Genomic DNA, 26,510 nt, shown 5'->3' on the forward strand with positions numbered 1-26,510 from the left:
TTCTCGTTAGGCAAACAATACAATTCATTTGATTATAATGGGATTTATTGACTAGTCAGACAGATAACGAACAAACGCACAAACACACACTAAACAGAACAAAGGTAAACCACGTGGAGATACCGGGTCTATAGAACTTGTAACAACAAAGAGAAATAGTAAAGCGAGGAAATAAGAGATTTCAGGTAAAAGAGTGACAAAACTTTCAGTTCCACACGCACCATTAAGGACCACCAAGATTATACAAACAAAAACACCTTTTTTGATAAAAGGGGCACAGCTTAATCGCATAACTAAAGGCTGATTTATACTTCTGCGTCAAACACCGGCGTATGCTACGGCGCTGACGCATTGCCCTTCGCCGTGGCCATCGCCGTCACTGACGTGCACCTCTCAAAAAATGTAACTACACGTCGCAACGACGCGTAGCGTAAGCTCTGTGATTGGTCGGCTTGGTAGCGCTGACGAGTCTGGGCGGGACCGAGAGCCGCGCGAATAGCGCGAGCGATTGTTTACAAGTGTGGAGTCCCGTGAAGGAGCTCCAGATGGAAAGTTTTGTTTTGTGTTTACCTCATAGTTAAAGTTGTTGCACGTCCGCCGGTTCCTGCCTCAAAATGAGCGAGTTTGAGCCACTTGTACATCCCGGAAGTGTTCAGGAAAAGCAAAACAGTAGCGAAGAAACTCGACACAGAGGAACATTTACACCTCACTGCCCACTAGCGTTTCGGAAGTGTTAATGCAGACCGACAGAGACAGCAGCAGAAGTATAAATGCACAGCCACGCGCGTTGCATGCGCCGTGGGTTACGCCGGTCACTTGACGCAGAAGTATAAATCAGGCTTAAAATCACCTGGACGTTCATGTCTAGAGGTCTCTCTCTTTATGCTAGTCTCTCTTCCGTCGTGATGAAACTCCTTTTGATGTCCTTCTTGATGCGTGGAGTTTGTAATGCAGTTCGGACGAACACGATCGCAAACTTTAAACTGAGTTTTCTTTGTCGGACAATAAGTAACGCGTGGCGGGAAAAAGTCCATGCGGCTTAGAAGAGCCGCGTGGCCCAAGGGGCCACCTTTTGATGGGTTCTTTGTTCGGACTACTCTGCTTAGATGTTTGGGGAGAAGTCTGGTTATACCTGTGGGTCACGTGACAACACGTTCAACATTCTGACCAATGATTTCAGGGGAAAGTTTGCGCACGAACCTTCCTTTGTCTCGAGGCTGCTCGTATGCAAATTTAAGTGTCCGCCCAAAGTATGCGGACAGGCATTTAATACAGAGAATTAAAGAATAATGCAATGCGAGTTATGGTCTTGCTCTATGCATCATGTGTTGTAAAATGTCAGCAGAAACCCATCGGTACCCAACATGGGGGGTTTAAAAGTACATCAACATGATTTTTCACAATCTCACATTATTTATGCTTTAAAAAGGCCTAAAGGGGCCACACGTACAGGTAATATGAGGGGTTATACAGGTAAGAAAAGTCAGAAATGAGATACAAAGTTTGCAAACATAACATTTTAGTTCTGTGCTGGTCCCTGGTTTCTCAGTCGATGTTTCTTTAGACTAGTGTCCTGTGGGTGTGGGGAGTTGAGTGTGTGTGTGTGTATTTGGGCAGGAATGTCTTTAAAGATATAGGCTTATCTCTCCAGTTACCCAGACTTTGTGGAGCCAGGAGTCGTAAACCGTCCTGTCGACTGAGACCAGACCGTTTTCATGGAATGTTGCACGGAATATTTACCTCCAGCATATATTACAAAATATGTAACAGTTATGCTACAGTTTTCTGATTTAGCAAGAGTTCACATACAAATGAGAACATGACTGTGTTTGTGACTCCATCTAGTGTTCATCAGAGAACAATAAACACAATAAAAACATTCATCTGAACGGATGCTACAGCTCTGCTGAATGCTGGATTCTGATTGGCTGATGGTGGTCACCAAGGTGTTTGGTTCTTATCAGATAAAAGCACAGCTAAAGTAGTTCCGGCAGGTTTTAAATGCATTACAGCTCCATATCACTCCGCTGAATGACTTCACTAGAACTAGAAACAGGACTAAAACTCAAGGTAATAACAGCAGTGTAGCAGCTTGGCATCAGGACAGGTAAATAAGCATTCAGTTGTAAATAATGTGGACTTGTTTGTTTTTGTAAATTACAGGCCCATCTCTAAACTTCAGTTTCTTTCAAAGGTGCTAGAGAAAGTTGTGTTCACGCAGCTGTACTCTTCTTCTTTTTTAATTTAAATGGTCTACATGAGGTATTAAATCTGGTTTTAAATCCAGATACACCTCACAGAGACGCTCATGCTGGTCTGCTGTTTGATACTGGCTCTGGTGTCTAAGCTGTTCTTGTGCACTTGACACTGTAGAGCAGAACATCTGGATCTTAAATCTGCAGCATTGCATTGGCCAGTGTTGGGGAACGTTACTTCTGAAATTAATGCATTAGGACAGGGGTCACCAATCTCAGTCCTGGAGGGCCGGTGTCCTGCAGGGTTTAGCTCCAACTTGCCTCAACACACCTGCCTGGATGTTTCAAGTATACCAAGTTAGAGCTTGATTAGCTTGTTCAGGTGTGTTTGATTAGAGTTGGAGTTAAAATCTGCAGGACACCGGCCCTCCAGGAACAAGTTTGGTGACCCCTGCATTAGGATATAGAGTGACTAGTTGCGTTACTTGTGTTGTTTTTGCGTTATTTTCCTCTTTCATGACTTGCAGTGGGTTTTTCTTCTAGAAAATTAAGAAGCTCTGCAAATAACAACACACTGTAGAACCTTCGTTTACCTTTAAAAACACACATCAGTAAATAATAAATAGATAATGTTGTCTTCTGACAAGCCCAGAGCTCTACATGCTGTACATACAGGTTAGTGAACATTTAAATCCTCTTTTCCGGAGTGTGTCCTGGGTCTTCCCTGAGGCCTCCTCCCGGTGCCACAAACCTGGATCACCTCCCCAGGTAGAAATCAAGGAGGCATCTGACTACTGTATAAACTGATCCAGCACTAACCTGATCTCCATGTGTCTTGACATCCTAGGAGGTATTTGAAACAGATGCCCGAGCTCCTCAGCTGCAGCACGCTTGGCTTTTCATATTCATCAGCTGCTTCAGGAGTCCCGCAGGTCAACCACACCTGGGAGGACTCCTGCTTCAGCTTGACGGCATGGCTTACTTCTGGTGTTCATCACCACCTTTGTGGATTACCTCTCCGACAGGCACCACAGACCTTATGGCCAGTTTAGTCACTTATTTTGAGTCAAGTCAACTCATTTTTACAGAGCCAATTCTATAAGACCATTTATATATTGGCTTGAAATGTTGAAGTTAAAGCCTGAACGACAGACAATATTTTAAAGTTCAATGAGAAGCAGACAGGAGTCATATTATTTACTCAATGGGGTGTCTGTGGCTCTCCTGTTCTGGATTTTGGTCTTTTAAAACCATTTGTGAAGCCCTCTGTAAAGTGTGTTTAACAGAGGGTGATTATAAGCTGAATAAACAGATCATTTGGTCATTAAATCTAGTGTTTTCCAGCAGATCTCAAAGATCAAATCTTTTCTGTCTTTGTGATTTATACACATCTTTCTATAATCTTGTCTCTATTACTGTAATGGTCTCTAGAGGTGCGTCTCGATCAGCATTTTAAGTGTGGTCTCAAATCGCTAAAGTCTTTCAGTGCACTGAAACAGTCATGGCCTGACAATCCCACAATGCACAGAGAAAACCAGGCTGCATCAATGCACACTACATATGCACCCTTAATGAAAGTTCAGAAGCCCAAATAATGTTTAATAGACACGTCATATCCCGTAACTCATTGTAAACATGCCTTCTGGTGCACAAACATAATAAATAAATAAATAAATAAATGAAGATGCGCACAACGTTTCATGTGTTTGTAATTTAATAAAAGCACATGACAATCTGAAAGTCAAATATGACGTGTTTAGGGTTTTTTGCATCGTGACATTGACTCTGTACTGGTGAAGATATGGGGTTTCTCTCTAAAATCTGATATACCTTTACAACAGCATTTAAGAAACAACTTTAAAACGCAGAACTTTATATAAGTCAGTATTTACACAATGTACAGGATGGAAACACTGGAGAGGCTAACGGCTAATATCTCACACACACACACCTGCACGCATACACATATACACACACAGTCTGATCCACTAAGCCTCTTCTGTTTGGTGAATAAAACAACACAAAACACACACACACACACACACACACTTACTTACATGTGGAGCTGATCTGAGGTCAGATGCATAGAAACCACTGCCATCCATAGAAAACCAATAACACAACTAAAGTTAAGGCAACAAACACTTCAGCTGAAACAAAACAGACGAAACTCACAAAACCCAAGAACATGTCCAGCTCACAACACACGCACGCACACGCACGCACACACACACACACACACACACACACACACGCACACACACATGCATGCACACAAACACAAAATTGGCTTATGAAATTAGCAATTTATAAACAGACTGCCTAGATGTTCAGCATTGTGACATTATTTTCAGGGATTCATTTAAATATAGGCCCAAAATAATAATCAAAAATAACTATATTTAATTTTTATTATATATATATATATATATATATATATATATATATATATATATATATATATATATATAAAGGGACTAAGCCAACAAGAAAATGAATGAATAAATTAAAACACACACACACACAGAACTAACGTTTGTAAAAGTTCAGATTTTCTGCATTGTGGCATTATTTTAGGTATTTTATATTTAGGTCCCAGAAATTATGTAATGCACAAAATCTGAATATTTAATTGTCAATTTAAACAAATCTATACATTTGTTTAGTAAAACGTGTGTACTCTTTTTGGTAGTATTTCCTCTGCAGATATAAATAAAATGTATTTTTAATGTGAATAAGTATGAATAAAAGAGAAAAACTGAATATAAATGATAATAAGAGCTCATTTAAATTAAGTTGTTTTTCCCGAAAAGACGTGTGAATGAGTGTGTGTGTTTGTGTGTGTGAATGTGTGTGAGAGCTGGTAGTATAGAGAAAGATTGAAAACAAATGACTTTTTAGCCCCCAAAATAATGTAATGTGCAAAATATGATCATTTAACAGTCATTTGAAATGAAAAAGAATGTTTTTGTGAAATATTGGTGAAATATGTGTGCTTGTTGGTAGTTTTCCCTCTGCTGACAAATAAAACGTGTGTTATTATTCCTGTGAATAATAAGAATTAAAAGAGGAGGACTGAATATAAATGAAAATAAGATTAAATTTAAATCGTGGCTTGTTTTTCCATGTCTTTCAATGTTAAGAATGATTTTGATTCTCGATTCCCTTTAGATATTGGGTCCACAGCTGAACATGATGAAATAAACAGTAGCAATAAACCACATAGAAATATATATATATATATATATATATATATATATATATATATATATATATATATATATATATATATATATATATATATATATATATATATATATAAAATTGTAACCCTCACTAAAAAAATAATAATAAATAAAATGAAGCAATTGTAACCCCCACCCCAGAAAAAACCCCAAAATTAAACAAATGCAATGAAAATCGAAAATAAAGAGCAAAATAGAAATACCAACATAAAAAACAATTGCAATAAAGCAAAGAAATATAAACATAAAAAATAAACAATTAAAAATAAGGAAAATATTAAAAAATGAAAAAAACAAAAAAACAATTGCAACCCCCCCACCCCAAAACCCAATTTAAATAAACAAAAATAAAAAGGGCAAAAATTTTTTTTTTATAAATTAAAAAAATAAAAAAAATACATAAATAAAAAACTATTGAAATACAGCAAAAATGCAACAAAAAAATACAGTAAAGCAAAACTATTTAATTCATTTAAAAAAATAATAAACTACTGCAACCCCCGAAAATAATTGAAAAAATAAACAATTGCTATAAAGAATTAGACAAAAAAGCAAAAAAATAAAAAATAAAAAAATAAAAATTGCACAAAAACAAAGCAAAAAAAAAATTATATAAATATATAATTTTTTTTAATTAATTAAATAGTTTTGCTTTACTGCATTTTTGTTGCATTTTTGCTGTATATATATATATATATATATATATATATATATATATATAAAAACAACTGCTATAAAGAAAAAAAAGCCCACAAAGCATTAAACAGTCGTAAAAACAGGCTTCATTTTCTTCATGCAAAACCGTCAGTCTATTTCTGTGTGTGTGTGTGTGTGTGTGTGTGTGTGTGTGTGTGTGTGTGTGTGTGTGTGATGTATGAGCTGGACATGCACTGTTGAATCTGTCGTTCAGAAAAAGACTGGTGAGGTCAAAACTGCAGTCAGAACCATCATCATCATCATCATCATCATCATCATCATCATCATCATCATCATCATCATCATCATCACAGCAAAAGCTCTGCATTATACAGAGAAACACAAACATCTGAACACTGGAGCTCTCCTTCCTCAGTTTAACATGGTGATACAACTCATGTGGTCCAAGATAAAAACACACACACACTGACCGGAATGTGTGAAGTGTGTGAGGGAAACGCGCACACACACCATCACTGCACTGTATATGTTAGCATAGAAGAATTCAACAAATAAATGAAGCTCACTGCAAACATGCTGCTTCTGTCTGGTGTCTAGTCCAAATATCTACAAACACTGAAATCCAGAAGCATTTTCTAGACAAGCACAGAATATAGTCGTGTTTTCAGAAATAAAGAGTCAAAATGAAGAGAGTTTTACTTAAGACAAGCAAAATAATCTGACAGATGGAGTAAGCAAAGCAAAACTAAACTCCACTGTCAGATTTTTTGGCTTGTTTTAAGTAAAACTCTCTTCATTTTGACTCTGAAAACACGACTATATTCTGTGCTTGTCTAGAAAATGCTTCTGGGTTTAAGAATGTTTAGATATGTAGACTAGCATCAAGACACACAGATGTTTCTGCAGTGCTGAAGATATAAACAATAGCATCATCAGCGTATCATAACAGTATTTATACGATGCTCTGAGTGTAAAACTAACGCAACTCTTCACTAACTTTTTTTTGCATGCATGCACGGACAAGATGCATGCAAAAAAAATCCATGTGCATGTAGGAAATGCTGAAATTTAGCCCTATCTGCTACTGTTATGATATCTCTAGTGGTGTTTTGTGAGTGTGAGTGAGTGTGTGTGTGTGTGTTACTGTAGCATGGAGTCCTTGCGGCCCTGTTTCTTCAGCAGCTGTATGCGGTTGTGGCAGTAGAACTTGATGGCCCTCCAGTCGCGCTGGTTGCTGGCCAGCAGGGGGCAGAGCTGCAGACAGCGCTCACAGTCCGCTTTAGCAGGAACTCGCAGCTCCAGGATGTTCTGCTTCAGGTGTGTTTCCACCGATACGCGCTCCGCTTCCGACCACGGACGCTTCAGCACGCCACGCTTACCTGAAACACACACACAGGGTCACCCCTAGTATGAGGAACTGTGAGTAGGGGTTGCAGACTGGTGGACTTGACGCTTTATGATTGTCGTCGTGTTGCGCTGATCGCATGTTTTGGACCTGAACTACATGCTGCTTTACACAGAAATGTAGGTTCACAGAATGAAGCTGCCCTCAGACTAATGAAATCTATTTAAATGTTACTTTTCTCGTGTACAGTGAGTCACGTGAACATTGAGGGAACTTTACATGATCAAACAGATGCCAGTTAGATCCATGCAAATACCCTCAAACAGACGCTAGCTGATTGTGTTTACACAACACAGCGATCCATCAGCTGACCTTTCTCTTGGCTGCTGCATAGGGGCGCCATGGCGACCAGCGTCTTCAGGTAGAACGTTTAGAGCAGGGATGTCCAAACTCGGTCCTGGAGGGTCGGTGTCCTGGAGAGTTTAGCTCCAACCCTAATCAAACACACCTGAACCAGCTAATCAAGCTCTTAGTAGATATACTAGAAACTTTTCTGGCAGGTGTGTTGAAGCAAGTTGGAGCTAAACTCACCAGGACACTGGCTCTCCAGGACCGACTTTGGACACTCCTGGTTTAGAGCGTTTACAACTGGTAATTTGCACTCCGAGAATTTTAGCAGAGGGTTTTAACAGAGTTTTGAGTGGATTATGGAGTGTTTTTGTGACATAACTTTAAATTATGTATGTTAAAGCCGTAATAATCTGTCGGATGTGGTTCAAGGATTACTGGCATGTAACATAACAGGTCATGCAATTTCCAAAAATGAGCAATAAACGTACGTTTATTATGTGGTGTAGTGTTATATGTACTTCTAATGTAATTGCGTATCGACTCCACTAGAGGGCCACCTTGGTTTAACTACGGGGGTTCTATGAAGTCAGTGGCTGCGTCTGAAACCTCAGTAGGTACTGCATTTGAATTTAAACGTACAACTCGGCCATTAGAAAAGTACGCTTTATACAGTATGAATGTGAAAAGTATGAATGGAATTTGGACGTACTACATCCGCCATTTTGTCCTGGTCGCGTGACCTACCTGCGTCAGTTGCGTCACTTCACTCCCATTCACGAATTCGCTCGCGGGGCATCATGGGATAGCGCAGCATGCATGGGATGCGCACTCCAGAATCTTGTAGGTCATCCGGGTACTTCTCGCATGCTGATTTTAGAATTCTATGAATTCAGACATACTACTCTGCTCGCATACTGATTTTAGTGTACTATATAGTATGGAAGTATGCGGTTTCAGACGCAGCCAGTGAGACTGAAGTGCATGTGATGGTTAGATGGTAATGTGTTTGAGTTATACCTCTCTATGTACGCAGTCTATAATAAACACTGCACAAGAAGGAAACACTACACTCTGCAGGCTGATGTGCATGTTGATTCTAATCATGAGGCGTTTACGTTTCATTTAGTTAGTGTTGTATTGTGCAATATATATATATATATATATATATATATATATATATATATATATATATATATATATATATATATTAGTAAGAGAAGAGAAACTGTTGACTTTAGCGATGACGAGGCTTTATTTAAACTGCAGAAGATCCCGTCTGACAACGAGGGGAAAATGCCTCACAGCAGCTGTTTTCCATTCCATTAGATCACATTGTTTAAATGATCAGTCCAGCAGGTGGCGCTGATCGACAGCAGTGTTAGTTTAAAGACATTAAAAGCAGGTAAAATAGATTAAAACTATTGTTTCAAAGCTGTCCGAATGTGACTTCCGAAAGGAAGGTCTTCGCATTCTCCTTGCGCAGACACGCACAGCATAATGGGTAATTTTGCATTCTAAAAAGGTCTATAGACGAACCAGCTGATCAACATGACATTGAAACACTCCAGTGTCCCTGTATCTGTGGTTACAGAGTCCGTAAACATGCGACCTGCACGTTAGGGTTGGGTCAATAGATGATGCCACATGCCAGCTGATGGCTGATAGACATCACAATGCTGCACACCTAGCAATTCTGAAAAGCCCTCCTTCCACACGATACTGCTGAAAACACACAATATATCAAATAATCTGATTCTTATTTATGTATTAATTTATTCTGTCACCCTCATTTATTTATTTTCCATTAATAAATACGTGCCTCATCAGTGCAGCAGTGTAGTAGAGCGTTTAAAGGAATCTGCTTGAGTCAGGCTTATTTTTCTTCAAGCACACCAATGGTTTCAATTTGCAACAAAATGAAAGTCTATCTAAATTTAGGGAGGATTCTGTACAAACTGTCCGATCAAGTGAAGGACACGATTCTCATCTGCAGTACTTCTCTGCAAAACCTGCTGCTCGGACTGAGAGGTTTTGTCTTGTTTCAAGTCCAAATATCTACAAACTCTTAAATCAAGCAGCATTTTCCAGACAAGCACCTAACATAGTGTTGTTCTCAGAAATAATGAGTCAAAATGAAGAGAGTTTTTACATAAATCAAGCAAATGAATCTGCCGATGGGGGAAGCAGAATAATCTTGTTTTTCCTTTTGATATAAAATTGTGACTCACACCACTGGCAGATTATTGAACAAATCAGACGTTGGCAATGTTTTGTTTTTCTGTAACAAATACTGTGAATATGAATACAATGTCAGCAGATGGTTTAAATGGCTTTATTTGGAAAAAAAATCTTGAATTTAGATGTATTAATGTGATTTTGTAAGTATTTTTGTAAGATTTTTTGTATAAAAAACAATAACAACATTGCAAGCAGGAATACTTACAATAGAGAAACCAAAAGAGTCAAATAAATGGTTTCCAGATAATCAAACAGTATTCAGGTGCAGAAATAGAATAATTAAATGTAAAATAAAGCTGTCTTCATACTAGTGATTCAGTAAAATTATTTTATGTTGTACATTTATGTGCCTGAATGCTTTAAACTCTCTTGAAATGCCAGTAAAACACATGCAAACTATGATATATGATTATGCTTTGCAATGACTCCACAAACATCATACACAGTTGAAGTCAGAATTATTCGCTCCTTCTCATTTTTTTTGCTTTTTTTTATATTTCCCAAATGATGCTTAACAGACAGATTCAGGAAATGTTCACATTACGTCTGATAATGTTTGTTCTTCTGGAGAAAGTCTTTTTTGTTTTATTTCGGCGAGAATAAAAGCAGTTTTTAATTTTTTAAACACCATTTTAGGGACAAAGTTTTTAGCCCCTTTAAGCTATATTTTTTTTCTCGATAGTCTACAGAACAAACCATCATTATACAATAACTTGCCTAATCACCCTAACCTGCCTAGTTACCCTAATTACCCTAGTGAAGCCTTTAAATGTCACTTTAAGCTGTATAGAAGTGTCTTGAAGAATATCTAGTCTAATATTATTTACTATCAACATGACAAGGAGAAAATAAATCAGTGATTAGAGATGAGTAATTAACACTATTATGATTAGAAATGTGTTGGAGAAATCGGCTCTCCGTTAAACAGAAATTAGGGAAAAAAATAAACAGGGGGGCGAATAATTCTGACTGCAACTGTATATTCTCAACTGATCAGCTACACTGATCACTGCATATCCTGCGATGTAAGTATTGGACACAGACACAGGACAGAAAAGCATGTGTGTATCGTGAGTGTGTGACTGACCTGTTTTGACCTGTGCGACGCTGCGTCTCTTGTGTGCGGTTGATGGTGGCGCTGCAGCAGCACACACTCGCACACCGGTTCCCTTCTTCACCCGTGAAACTCGACCTCTGGATTTCTTCTTCACCGGTTCAGCTTTCTCCTTAACCTTACTGGCCTCCGCATCAGAGTTTTCCGAGAACGAGTCGGCCGAGTTTCCAGACATCACTGAACAACACAAACAGCAGCAGGCTGACTTCAGTTTAGGGCTGCACGATATATCTGGCTAAATGATCAATCTTAGGATAATCGCATGCACAATATACAGGTGAAGCAAACAACAGCGGGGCATTAAATAATTGCATAATTTCCGTGGAGCTAGCGATTTGAGGAATTCAGCTGTTTTATTTGACGGAAGACAAAAATATGATTGTAAAAAAGCAGCCTATGCCGGTTATTAAAAATAATCAGTCAGTGTTTTCGATTTGTAATATAAATTAATTATTTAAGTGGAAATAATTTAGGGCAGTCCTATTTATTTCATTCATTTTATTTAGTTTATTCTGTTCTTCTGTGCTAAACACTGCAGGTGCGTGAAGATGCTCTGTTGTATTGTTCTGTTATTAATATGCTAGCATTTAAAAATAAATCAGTATTTTATGCAACATTTAATGTGTAGGACACAAAATAGACACGTCAATTTGTTTAATATAAATTAATAGTAATCTGACCAGTTAACTGTTAATAACCGACTAATGAGTGGCGGTTGTCGGTTAGCAAAATTAACCGAAATGAGCATCCCTAATACTGCTATTAATAATCACACTATACAGATGCAGATCGTCATCCATAAACTGAAGAAGCCCCCGAGGTGAAGAAGGCATGGAGGCAGTGCTGTTAATATTGATGTAGAAAGCTATCATTTTAAAAAATACTTTATTCTTTTAATTCTTTTTCATCTGCAAAGATAATTCTGTCTTGTTCTACATCCTGCTTGTTTTAAGCAGTGTTTAAGTGAGGCGCTCAACTAACACGCTCTGCGCTGGACAATAGACCTGCTGTCAGCTGCTCAACTGCAGTCTATTTTAGTTCCTCAAAATAGCGAGGCGCCAACAATGCGCCTTAACACACCTCTTTTCTAGACCGAAAGTCCACAAGTCCGATGAGTCCACAAAGTGATGCAAATGGATTTGCTATTTCAATAACGTGGAGCAAAACAGGAAAATGAAGCTTGAACTGCTCTAAAAATAACAACACATCAAGGCAAACAGGTCTTGCGCCTAATCGCGCTGGGTGTATGATAGGGCCCTAAATGCTTAGCCATCAACCCAGTTTTGTAGTCTGAACTAGAATAAAATAGATTTAAAAAATATAGTTTACCTGTTTATTTTGATATCAATAAATAAATAAATAAAAAAACAGCTAATTAAAATAGCATTTTTCAAAAGAAATGTTAGTGTAAAAAACACATCACAATACTCAATATCTCGCATGTTTCCATTATTGATTCCTCCACAGAGCTCAAGTTCATGTTGAAATCAGTAGTCATATATTGTGACTTTTGCAGCACGACATGTGCTTGATTTATTGAAGCGTATTTGATTTATTTGTGAAACTAGAGCTGTTGTGTGAGTGCGGTCATCCTCAGAGACGAGCAGAACACACACATGTAAAGTCATCTTTGAGCTTAAACTGTGCCTGAAGGCTCAAACACATGCAAGAGTACGGCAAAAACACTGATTATTCCCATAAACCCTGGTCTGTTATGTAATAAATGCACCATAATAAAAAGCCAAGATTGAAAATGCATGTACATCAGACCCGTGCAGCTCTTAAAGTGACAGTGTGCTATAATCCTGTATTGATCATTATTATTATTATTATTTTAGCAGATTGACTTATTTCTGGAAAACTAGCAACAATCAATGATGCATGATTATCTGCGGTCATGGCTTTGCTGTGAATAAATGTGATTATAATGGAAGTCAATGGGGTAAAAACAGCCACTAACATAACCAAAGGGTAGTCAATCTGAACTGAGTGTGGATGAGCTCATAAAAGTTGTCAAAGTTTTTCCCCAAAATATGAGTCAAAATCAGATTTGTCAACAAAATAATTCCATTTGCTGAAACACAGAGAAAGATGTGGCCAAATTAAACCTCACAATCAGCCCAGAGTTGATTAAAACGACCCAACAGCATAATAAACGCTTCATGAATAAGTTAAATAAGTGCTTCATAAATAAATGAATAACAGACTGACATTCTCAAGTGTTCCCACACATACAGCGGTGTCTTACCGTCGAGCTCGAGGCAGATGTGCTGCAGACTCATGCCTCTGAACAGAACGCCTTCCCGCTCGCCATACAGCACCACCCTGCCCACACGGTTCATCAGCGCCGGGTCCTGGCCAATCCCAGCGCAGCTCTGGGTCACATGGTACTCTCTCTGCAGGAAGTCCTCCAGGCGTTTGGTGGCGGCGCCCTCCTCCAGCAGCAGCAGCTGGGTGAGGATGGCGATCTGCCGGCGGGCGCGCGGGGCAGTCAGACATGCTGGGTTCTTGGCTCCGCTGCTCCGTGCCAGGCTCCGCAGCAGGTCTGTCCCGCGCAGAGGTGTAGCCGGAGAGTGGTACGGTCTGGAGAACACATACGGGCTCTCGGGGTCCACACCCACATCTGCAGACGTCTTGAGGAGCAGGTCCAGGCAGGTTTCAGAGTGCGGTGGCAGGATGAGCGGCTGCACACGGCCTCGTTTGCCCAGCACCGGCACGCGGGACAGATGGCAGAGCACCTGGCGCTCGAACGGGCAGAGTGCACTGTCCAGCGGGGCTGCGGAGCTCCGGCTGTGGTAGTCCTGCACCGTCAGCTTGGACACCTCACACTCCCGGTGCCGGTTATAGAGGAGCAGCAGAGCCAGGCTGGAGTGGCACAGCTGACGCCAGGATTCAGCAGAGCCCGGCGCGCGGGACAGCGAGAGGAAGGAGGAGTGCTGCTGCCGGCGCAGGAACAACACTAGCGTGGACAGAGACGACAGCAGAGGGGGCATGTGGGAGCGCTGAGGCCTGCAAAACACACAACACAGCTCTGTCACACTTACAGTACTGTGCACGACTTTTACACGAATGCGCTTTAGTTTGTAAACGCACAAGTTTTGCTACGGTTACGCCATCCGTCCACACTACTCTGAAAACGGAGCGTTTTGGAAACGCTGGAGAGGCTGTTTTCATTCTGAAGCGCTGCTGCTCGACTCAGTGTGGATGAGGGAAAACGCAGACATCTGGAAACGGAGGCGGGGCTGCTGAGATTCAATACCTGAATGGGGCTTTTGTGTCATTGCGTATCCTTCCCTTATTCGTCAAGCCCCTATCACATGACTATAACACATGGCTTTAACGCTACCGGAAAACAGCCGACCAGCCTTCACTGTAAACAACAACATGGACACTATTGTCTGCTTTAGGCGCCATTGTGCAGTTATTCATTTGTTTTGTTTAGTAACAACTCGACCACGTTGTCTGTAACAATAACCAAATGCCGAGCGAGACACATACTTCCTGTTAATACTAGAACGTGCATGCCCAGAGTGCACGAATGGTCATGTGATATACGTTTTTGGTGGCGTAGTGTGGATGGAGATATGTTCAGAAATGCTAGGTGAAACGCTGGTGTCTACGTGGATCATTTTTGATCTAAAATGCCGTTTTAATACTAAAACGCACTAGTGTAAACGGGGCCTTAGACCACCACCAGCTGCGGGAGTAGGTATGGGCCGGTGTAAGATTCTGACAGTATGATGTCTGGGTGAAACAACAACACCTTTCAGCTCTGCAGCAGGCTGGATGCTGGTGTCTCAGAGGTTTGTTTTTCAGATGTTTGCTGAATCGTGGCCTGACCAGGAGCTTTAGATGTGGAGGGTCATTTTTTGCTAGAGATACTGATGCTTGAAAGAACTGTATAAAATAGCCAAAGGACGTTAAAAACCCCAACAACTTACAAATAGTGTAGGAACGGTATAAGAGAACATTTTTGCTATTTTAAAACATTGACTTTTCCAAACTATGGTAATCCTTGAAACTGGTCATCTTCTCATGCCTATTTGGGAGGCACAGACTATTGTACAAATCTATCTATCTAAAAGCTATGGAGCACATGCTGGGTCATTACATTTATCTAAGGGTGCTTTCACACCTACACTTTTGTTTGGGAACCGGTCTCGTTTGCCCAGTTAACGTGGTTCGTTTGGCATATGTGAAACCACCAATTGCACTCGGATCCGCACCAAAACAATCGCTCCGAGATCGCTTGAATGAGGTGTCTCGGCTTGATTGAAACAAACTCTGGTGCGGATCGGCTATAGTGAGAAAGCGATATGATCCAAGCCTGGTTATATCACAGTGTTTTATGGATATGTAATAGGCATATATGAAGAGAGAACGGCTATATGAAGAGAGAATTATGAGTAGAGCGTGAGCCGGGAGGTCATTCAACAGACATCACAAGTCTCCCGGAAGTTTCGGGAGTCGTGTCTCTCCCTCCCGGTCCTCAAATACGTTGTTCTCACCCCTCCCCACCGCATCCCTCCTCGCTCTTCAGACACGTCAAGTGCACCGCATCAAACACGACCAAACCACCACCCCCCCGACAGCTGTGCGAGACTCTGCAAAATAAACAATGACACTCTGACCAATGTGAGGAGAGATTACTCGCACGTGACTTGTTTTAGCTCTTTTGGTCCGTTTAGAAACTTTGCTGTGTGAAAGCGAACCGCTCCAAGAGCAGCAATGTAACAAATTCAATCCCTGTTTCAGAACAAATGAATCGATTCACAGGTGTGAAAGCACAATAAAGGTATGGAGCATGTGCTGGGTCATTACTTTTGGGTGAAATAGCTTTTATTAAATAACTTTTTAGTAATTGAAGGACTAGCATCAAACGCCTGTTTAACGTGACCTCCTTAGCACAGAGCATCAGCTTGAACTTCTTTGTAGACAGAGAGACGTGCCTTGTTTGGGACTTAAAAATTCGTCCGGCCGGGGTTTCTACGGCTGTGTTCACACTGCGAGGCTTAGTTTTTTCTCAGATCTGATGTTTGTCCATGGATGTTCACACTGTTGTTATAAATGAAGCCAATATCAGATTTGCAGTGTGAACAGATCACGGTCCTAAACTGACCCGCATGCGCTGAAGCCTTATTTAAATAATCTACACGTCTACAGTAATTTAGCCTTTTATAATTTTAGAGAGGCCAATAAAGCAACCTGAACTTGAATGAGAGATAAAGAAGCAGATTTTATGGGTGCACATGGCTAATCAAATATTGTTTTAAATCAAATTGTGTTTCGTCTCATACAGTTAAATATTAATGTGATGTGGAAAAACCTGTGTTTCAATCCAGCTTCCACCACAAGTACATTTCAAACCTGTGGGAAGCACTGGAATCTCTTACTGCCTATAATATTGCCTACACATGCAGTATATAATACTCAGGTCTGGACTCTGTGGAGGCCATTTCATGACTGTCTTTGTTTCATCAGCTGTTTTTCTCACAAATATGATTTCATAACATTAGCCGTGCGTTTGGGATGATTATCATGCTGAACAATAACACTATTACAAACGAGGTGCTTTCTAGAAGGACTTACATGATGAATTAAAACCTGTCACAAACCTGTCAGACAACAGCTCTGGCAGAAATGCAGATCAAACCAAGACAGAAACTCCAGTATTATTCACTCATTCCTCCAGCTCTCACCTCGTCATTTCTGTCTTCTTCTCTTCAGCTCCTTCATCCTCCACCATGTTGACCACCTCCTCCTCCTCCTCCACCTCTTCTTCCTCTTCTTCTTCTACTTTCCCCGGTGTGGGTGGCGGCGGCTCCTCTTTCTCCTTCTCTCTCTCCATCTCCTCCTGCTTCTTCTTCTCTTTCTCCTTCTCCTTGTCCTCCTTCTTCTTAGGTGGTCGTCCTCTCCGTGCCGGCGGCGTCCCGGGACTCTTCTTAACACTCTTCCTAGGAGTACTACAGCTTTTCTTGGTGGTGGCGCTAGATGGAGGAGAAGCCAGCGAAAGAGAAAAGGAAACACCCGCCGGTTTAGTAGCAGACGAAATAGACTCGCGCTCCCTGGAAAACAACGACGGCCCCAGAGAAGACGAGGGCTGGGCTGGAGATGGAAACGTGTGTGTGTTTGTGTTCGGGGTGTGTGTGGGAGCGTGCGATAGCTCCATTGCGGCTCTGACTTCGGGCTGCTGATCGTGGTGTTTCTCTAGGTGGCGCGCGAGTGAGCGGAAGTGGCGTCCGCAGTATGGACAGTGCTGGCGGCGGGACAGTGTGCCGCTCGCACCGATGTTTATGTTGATGTTGTTGTTTATATTGGTGGTGGGCGGGGCTTGAGGCTGCTGGAAGGGGGAGGGGGATGAGGAGGCGGGGCGAGTGAAGGAAAGGGGGTGTGGCTGAGTCTTCTTCTTGATGCTGGTGGAGGTTTTTCTCTTCTTGCGGCGTCTCATCATTCGACCCCTCAGCTCCTCCAGCTCCTCTTCATCGTCATCATCTTCATCATCGTCTTCCTCTTCTTCATCCTCCTCTCTGTCGGAGTCACTGGCCTCGGAGTGGGACAGCGGGCTGGAGGAGGGCGACAGTGACCATGATGGAGTGAGGTAGTCTGAAACAGTGAGAGACAGGGGCAGAGCACCCGGATCCTCCTCCTGCACGAACACACACAAGAGGAGGTTTTAGTGGTGGCGTCTGTGATGTTATATTAAAACATCCACAATTAAAATCACAGTACTAATTGGAACTGAGGGATTGTACTTTTGACAATACTAGATTCAAAAGAATATGTTGTGTTCTTGTTATGTCCAGCACATATATATATATATATATATATATATATATATATATATATATATATATATATATATATATATACATATATATATACATATATATATACATATATATATATATATATATATATATATATATATATATATATATGGAACAAATCCTAAACATAACATTAACATATCCTGAAATTAACCAGAACATATCCTGAAATTAACCAGAACATATCCTGAAATTAACCAGAACATATCCTGAGATAAACCAGAACATATCATAAACATGACCAGAACATATCATGATATTAACCAGAAACTATTCTGAAAAAAAACAGAACATATCCCGAAATGAATCACAACACAACCTGAAATTAACTAGAACATATCCCGAAATTAACCAAAGCATTTTCCTGAAATTAACCAGAACATATCCCGAAATTAACCAGAACATAATCATAAACATGACCAAAAAATATCATGAAATTAACCAGAACATATCCCGAAATTAACCAGAACATATCATAAACATGACCAGAAAATATCATGAAATTAACCAGAAACTATTCCGAAAATAACCAGAACATATGCCGAAATTAATCACAACACAACCTGAAATTAACTAGAACATATCCCGAAATTAACCAGAGCATATCCTGAACTTAACCAGAACATATCATAAACATGACCAGAACATATCCTGAAATTAACCAGAAACTATTCCGAAAATAACCAGAACATATCTCGAAATTAACCAGAGCATATCCTGAACTTAACCAGAACATATCCCGAAATTAAATCACAACATAACCTGAAATTAACCAAAACATAACATAAACATGACCAGACCATATCATGAAATTAATCAGAACATATCCCAAAAATAACCAGAACATATCCTGAAATTAATCAGAACATAACCTGAAATTAACTAGAACATATCCTGAAACTAACCAGAACATATGCTGAAATTAACCAGAACATATCCTGAAATTAAACAGAACGTATTCTGAAATTAACCAAAACATATAAAATTAACAAGTAGATATCATAAACATGACCAGAAATTATCCTGAAACTAACCAGAACATACCATGAATATGACTAGAACTTATCCTGAACCTAACCAGAACATATCTTGAAATTAACCACAACATATCCTGAAATAAACCAAAACATATTTTAAAATTAGCCAGAACATATCATGAACATGACTTGAACATATCCTGAACGTAACTAGAACATATCCTAAAATTAACCAGAACATACCCTGAAATTACCCAAAACATATACTAAAATTAACCAGAACATATCATGAAAACAACAAGAGCATAACTCAACATGTTTTGGTAATCTTCAGGGTATGTTCTGGTTTATAAATCACAGATTCAACCAATCAACTGTAAGCAAAGTGACATGAATATAAAGCCACTCCTCCAGTTTCTCTTGCTCCAGATTAAAGGTTACTATATCACTTTTAATGATATAAATCGCCTGATTATAGCAAAGATTATTTATTTTAATTATCTTAGAATATTATATCAGTAATCCATTACACAGACAATTTTGGCTTAATCAACATTTTTGTTCGAATAAATATACAGATAGCAGCGATATAAAGAAAACTCAGCCCAAGAATTGAGCTGACTCTCTTGGGAGAAATCAATCGCAGAATCTTTATATTTCAAGGCCTGTGACAGTTAACAGAAAAAGTCAATAGTTATCATTAACAAAGCCTGACTACACTGGTTTGCTTTTATAAAAAACAAAATTAAACTAGTAATACTGAGTTTGTTAAGCCAGCATCAGGATATGGCTCACAACTCCAAACAAATCCAGTAATCCTGAGCTTGTTAAGATGACATCAGGATACAGATCACAACTCCAAACTAATCCAGTAATCCTGAGCTTGTTTAGACAGCATCAGGATGCAGGCCAAAACTCCAAACAACTTCAATCAAGTAATTCTGAGTTTGTTTAATCAGTGTAATGATAAAGGCCAGCGTCAAACCAGCGTCATGATACAGGCCACAACTCCAAACTATTCTAGTAATCCTGAGTTTGTTAAGTCAGCATTAGGATACGGCTCACAACTCCAAACGAATCCAGTAATTCTGAGTTTGTTAAGACAGCATGACGATGTAGGCAACAACTGCAAACTAATCCAGTAAACCTGAGTTTGTTAAGGCGACATCAGGATGTACGCAATGACTGCAAACAAATCTAGTAATTTTAAGTTTTATAAGACGACATCATGATACTGTCCACAACTCCAAACTAATCCAGTAATCCTGAGTTTGTTACGACGGCATCAGGAGACAGATCACAACGCCAAACTAATCCAGTAATCCTGAGTTTGTTAAGACAGCATCAGGATGCAGGTCACAACTTTAAACTAATCCAGAAATCCAGAGTTTGTTAAGACAGCATCAGGATAAAGATCATAACTTTAAACTAATCCAGCAATCCAGAGTTTGTTAAGACAGCATCAGGATACAGATCACAACGCCAAACTAATACAGTAATCCTGAGTTTGTTAAGACAGCATCAGGATGCAGGTCACAACTTTAAACTAATCCAGAAATCCTGAGTTTGTTAAGACAGCATCAGGATAAAGATCATAACTTTAAACTAATCCAGTAATCCTGAGTTTGTTAAGACAGCATCAGGATAAAGATCATAACTTTAAACTAATCCAGTAATCCTGAGTTTGTTAAGACAGCATCAGGATAAAGATCACAACTTTAAACTAATCCAGTAATCCTGAGTTTGTTAAGCCAGCATCATGGAGCAGGCAGCAGTATTTGAAACTTGTTAAAATCATTTTTGCTCATTAGTACATGACTGACGTGTCACTAAACAAATGTGACGTTTACTGTGTTTAGCATGAATCACCTTCTTGATGTTGCTTTCTGGATTAAACCCACAGTCAAACCCGCGTGGAGACACTGAACTGTGGAAACCCTGCAGAGCACAGATGAAGTTGAGTGTAAAGTTTTCTGCTCACACTGGTGTAATGGTCACAGTGCTGTGCTGATGACTTACCATGGCGTTTTCCCCCCAGTCCGTCAGGCTGTAGTCCACAGTTATCTCCTCGCCTTTGGCAATGTCTCGGATCGCTATGACGACAAGCCGGACCTGACTCCCACAATGCACCTCTCTGATCCTGCAGTTGGGCGGCGGGTGGAAAAGCACAGGGCCGCGGACTCCACTCGCACCCTCTTCACCCAGCTCAGGAACACTGCAGGAACACACACACACATGCACAAAACACACACACATACAAAAACACACAGACAACAACACATAAATACAACCCAAAAAAAAAAACACATACACAAATAAACACATACACAAACAAACATACAAACACAGGCACATACACACAAACACGACCGACCACATACACAAAAAAGACACACAAAAAAGATTGACAAACATCACACACACACACACACACACACACACACAGAGAGAGAGAGAGAGAGGGGATGAGTGAGCTGTGTGTTTGTGCAGTGGTGATCAGCATGTGAAGGTAAATCCTGTACCAGAGCTGAGGGTCAGTGAGGAAGTACGGGCTGCCCGGCGGAGGAAGACGATCTTCAGCTCCCTCTGCATACTGATCATCCCCTGACACACACACACAAACAACACAAAACAAACACACCCGTCACAATCCCTTCATCAATACACACAGACTATCTATACTAAAGGTGCAGTATGAGGGATTGGTCTAGAGGTTGAACGAGTCTCTCAAAACACAGAGATTAGCACAGATCTGTCTCATGTGAAGGATGTAAATACAGTAAAGTATGTTGACAGCACAAATGAGTGGGAACCCTACAAATAAAAGCTGTTTGAGATGATGTCTGTTTAGTGCAATATCAGATTAATACAGGAAGTTCAATAGCTTTAAAGACTTTAAGACCCCTTTCAAAAAGGTAATGATTCGCACTCATCAAGTAATTGCCTTGTGCTGTTTTTATTTTCGCACTCTTCATCAATATTTTGATCAAAGAATAAAAACAGAAATATCTTCAGATTTACTCGCGTCACAATAAGGAGGTTTGTAGAGTCTGAGCACTCCGACAGCAGAAACTGTGGAGAACTGAAGGTGAACGGCTGTACAAACACACTGAAGGACATCCCTTCATACAGAATCAATAACTGATTAACAAGCAGCAGAGGGTGTGTGTGTGTGTGTGTGTGTTCACCTGGGCTGTAGCTGTGCTCAGACAGACTCTCCTCTTCATCCTCTGTCACATACGCTGCTCTGTCACACACTTTCACAGGCGTCCCCTTCCTCTTCCTGCCACACACACGCCTAAGCAAAACACACACACAGCACAGCATTACTGACTGACACACACACACACACACACACACATGACTGAGCAAAACACACACACAGCACAGCATTACTGACTGACACACACACACACGCCTGTGCAAAACACACACACAGCACTACTGACTGACACACACACACACACACGGCTGTGCAAAACACACACACAGCACAGCATTACTGACTGACACACGCACACACACATGACTGAGCAAAACACACACACAACACAGCATTACTGACTGACACACACACACACACACGACTGAGCAAAACACACACACAGCACAGCATTACTGACTGACACACGCACACACACATGACTGAGCAAAACACACACACAACACAGCATTACTGACTGTCACACACACACACACACGACTGAGCAAAACACACACACAGCACAGCATTACTGACTGACACACGCACACACACATGACTGAGCAAAACACACACACAGCACAGCATTACTGACTGACACACACACACACACACACACACATGACTGAGCAAAACACACACACAGCACAGCATTACTGACTGACACACACACACACACACACACGCCTGTGCAAAACACACACACAGCACAGCATTACTGACTGACACACGCACACACACACACACACACACACACACACACACACACACACGCCTGTGCAAAACACACACACAGCACAGCATTACTGACTGACACACGCACAAACACATGACTGAGCAAAACACACACACAGCACAGCATTACTGACTGTCACACACACACACACACACACGCCTGTGCAAAACACACACACAGCACAGCATTACTGACTGACACACGCACACACACACACACACACACACACACACACACACACACATGACTGAGCAAAACACACACACAGCACAGCATTACTGACTGACACACACACACACACACACACACGCCTGTGCAAAACACACACACAGCACAGCATTACTGACTGACACACGCACAAACACATGACTGAGCAAAACACACACACAGCACAGCATTACTGACTGTCACACACACACACACACACATGACTGAGCAAAACACACACACAGCACAGCATTACTGACTGACACACGCACACACACACACACACACACACACACACACACACACACATGACTGAGCAAAACACACACAAAGCACAGCATTACTGACTGTCACACACACACACACACACACATGACTGAGCAAAACACACACACAGCACAGCATTACTGACTGACACACGCACACGCACACACACACACACACACACACACACACATGACTGAGCAAAACACACACAAAGCACAGCATTACTGACTGTCTCACACACACACACACACACACACACACATGACTGAGCAAAACACACACACAGCACAGCATTACAGACTGACAACCACACACACACACACACACACACACACACACACACACACACACACACACACACACACACACACACACACACTACAGCAATACTGACTGACACATGCATTTAAGCTAGACACACACATTAGAGCATTACAGACTGACACTGATATAAATACTAAAGCTTTTCCCCCTTTGAACACAATATATCTTATTTTGAGAGACATTAATAATAGTTTGGAGCAGTGAACATGTCAGGCTGAATAATTTAATGAATGATTGACTTCTGCTGTCGACATTAGAGTCAAAAACACTGAATTCTTTACTATTTAAAACGGCATCTATGGAGATCTTTTTTGCTAAAGACACTGATTTCCTAAAATAAAGAAAAAAAGTAAATAAAAAGTCTAACGCATACCTTAAAAACAGTGTAGCAGAAAATTTAGATGGTTTTAAAACCTGAACTTCTCCAAACCTTGAACACAGTTATCATCCTAATACTGACTGACACACACACACACACACTACTGCAAACCTGACATACATGCGCATCTGACCTGAACACACATTAGAGCATTACAGACTTACACTGACACACTTACACACTACTGTATTACAGACTGACACCATTACTGACTAATGAACATAAACACATCCGGGCAAAACACACACACACACACACACACACACACACACACACACACACACACACACCGCTGAGCAAAACAAACAATACAGCCTTACAGAATCAGACTGTCACACATACAAACACACCTAAACACAACACACACACACACACACACACACACACACACACACACACACACAATACAGCAATACAGGCTGACACACACACCTGAGCACAGCACACACAGACATTACAGATTGACAAAACACACACACACATTTCAGACTAATAACACACTTACCCAAGCAAAACACACATATCAGCCTGACACACACGTCTGAGAGAAAATGACAGCATTACACACTGACACGCTCCTCACTCACACAAATCAATGACACAAAATAACACACACACACACACATACACACACAACCGAACCACCCGCTGGACTGGAGGCGAAAGTATGCTAGTATTCAGAACAATAGCACTGGTAACTCAACGCTAAAATCCTGCATGTATATAATAACAGACACTCGTGTATGCAGTAGCACATGCTAATGTCAGAGTGAGCACCGGACACTTAAGCGCAACATTAATCGCTCGTGTGGCTTATAATAATCACCGCGCCGCTGCCGTTACCATGGTGAACTACTGTACGGCCGTTAGCACGCGGGAGCGCGCTTACCAGCAGTGCTCATGAACGCGCAGTGTTTTGCTAATCGTCTCCTTCGCTTCAGGTAAATATCAGCGGTACGGTAAAATAACAGCATAACGCTACACGCGAGTTCGGCGAACGCTAAAGGATAAGCGCTATTCGGATTAACGGCCGCGGGTTTACCTCAGCACTGCATGCGCACAAAACAACACAACCGGACCGGCTAACCGTTAGCACCGCGCTAATGCCAGAATACCGCTTCAAACCAACAATTCTAGCCGGTGAACCGGCGGCAGCTACTGACCCGCGGGGCGGCGGCGGCTTGCTTCCATCCCCGTCGCTGTCGAGAGTCGGAGGCTCCCGGTAATCAAACGGCGACCGCACGCTCTCCGCCATTAGCGCTGCTCCGGTGCGCATGCGCAGAAGCTCCGTCTGTGATGGAGATGAAGATGAGGAGGAGGAGCGGCCGCCGATTCAGAGTACTGTAATAAACACAACAGCAAACTGCGACATATACACTCATATAAAACCAACATACAACAACCGACACTCCAGCGTCTAAACATAAATAATGAGGATGCGAGAGGCTGCTTCACTTCATCATATGTAAATTAACATTAAAAACTGACGTTATCTTAATAAAACTAAATATAGAACAACTGACACCTCAGAAAATGTAAAACACAAAACTGAGCAGTCAATATAATATCAATTAAATAGAAAACAACTGACAAAATAAATGCTGAATTATACAGATGATATTGAGGAATGTAAACAATAACAGCGCTACTGTATTTCCTGTCGTCATTTCTAATTTCTATAGCTTCTAAGAGTCTAAAAAGGTCCACATATTGATAAATAATGTCATGACAGCTGTTTTAACGTGAAGGTGTGATTGAACTGCCTCTTAGTCATGAATTAGTTTGATAACAAGCAGGAAATGTTCATGGGCTAATGACATGCCCACATTGAAATAGTCTATATGGCCCTAATCTAATATAAGATGAACATAAATACTGATATTCCATCATATTAGCACTACAACTTCATCATAACAAGATAAAACAGCAAACACTCCATCATAAACAAACAAAACACGCTAAATAATATCTGACACTTGATCACAGTATTAAAAATAAACAGAAAACTGACTCTCCATAGTAACAAACATAAAATAAACACTAAATAATGAGGATATCTGAGGTATATTATGAGGATAAATATCTTCACTTGATCATAATATAAAATTACATGAAATGGATGTGTCATCATATAGAACATTCATTTTCTTGTCGGCTTAGTCCCTTTATTAATCTGGGGTCGCCACACCAACTTATCCAGCAAGTTTTTATGCAGCCGCAACCCATCTCTGGGAAACATCCACACATACTCATACACTACGGACAATTTAGCCTACCCAATTCACCTGTAGCGCATGTCTTTGCAAACTCCACACAAAAACACCAACTGAGCCGAGGATCGAACCAGCGACCTTCTTGCTGTGAGGCGAACGTGCTACCCACTCCGCCACTGCATCTCATATAGAACAACTGACATAAAACATAACATTTTAAATACAAAACACAC

At 40.7% G+C, this 26,510-nt stretch overlaps 3 protein-coding genes across 4 annotated transcripts in view; all 3 read right to left on the bottom strand.

The window, feature by feature from the left end:
- alpk1 (alpha kinase 1) overlaps positions 1 to 26,510 on the bottom strand; it is an 859,869-nt gene that overhangs the window by 568,287 nt on the left and 265,072 nt on the right. The window lies entirely within an intron of this gene.
- drap1 (DR1-associated protein 1 (negative cofactor 2 alpha)) overlaps positions 1 to 26,510 on the bottom strand; it is a 660,385-nt gene that overhangs the window by 163,877 nt on the left and 469,998 nt on the right. The window lies entirely within an intron of this gene.
- LOC110439911 (uncharacterized) lies at positions 3,892 to 25,342 on the bottom strand. 2 transcript variants are annotated; one of them, XR_015495142.1, is made up of 10 exons: positions 25,228 to 25,342; positions 22,138 to 22,247; positions 21,472 to 21,553; positions 20,969 to 21,164; positions 20,819 to 20,887; positions 16,845 to 17,791; positions 13,394 to 14,154; positions 11,119 to 11,322; positions 6,564 to 7,476; positions 3,892 to 4,243 (listed from the first exon to the last, which is right to left on the bottom strand). XR_015495142.1 is itself a non-coding variant. In XM_087260247.1 (9 exons), the coding sequence occupies exons 1-9, from the start codon at positions 25,338 to 25,340 to the stop codon at positions 7,238 to 7,240; spliced, it is 2,721 nt and encodes a 906-aa protein (XP_087116373.1). In that variant the 5' UTR covers positions 25,341 to 25,342; the 3' UTR covers positions 6,200 to 7,237. The 2 variants fall into 2 exon arrangements, 1 of the variants encoding a protein (XP_087116373.1); XM_087260247.1 differs by lacking the exon at positions 3,892 to 4,243 and having other exon boundaries at positions 6,200 to 7,476.

This window comes from Danio rerio, chromosome 7 (assembly GCF_052040795.2).
Source record: "Danio rerio strain M-AB ecotype USA chromosome 7, GRCz13ab, whole genome shotgun sequence".
NCBI classification, from domain to species: domain Eukaryota; kingdom Metazoa; phylum Chordata; class Actinopteri; order Cypriniformes; family Danionidae; genus Danio; species Danio rerio.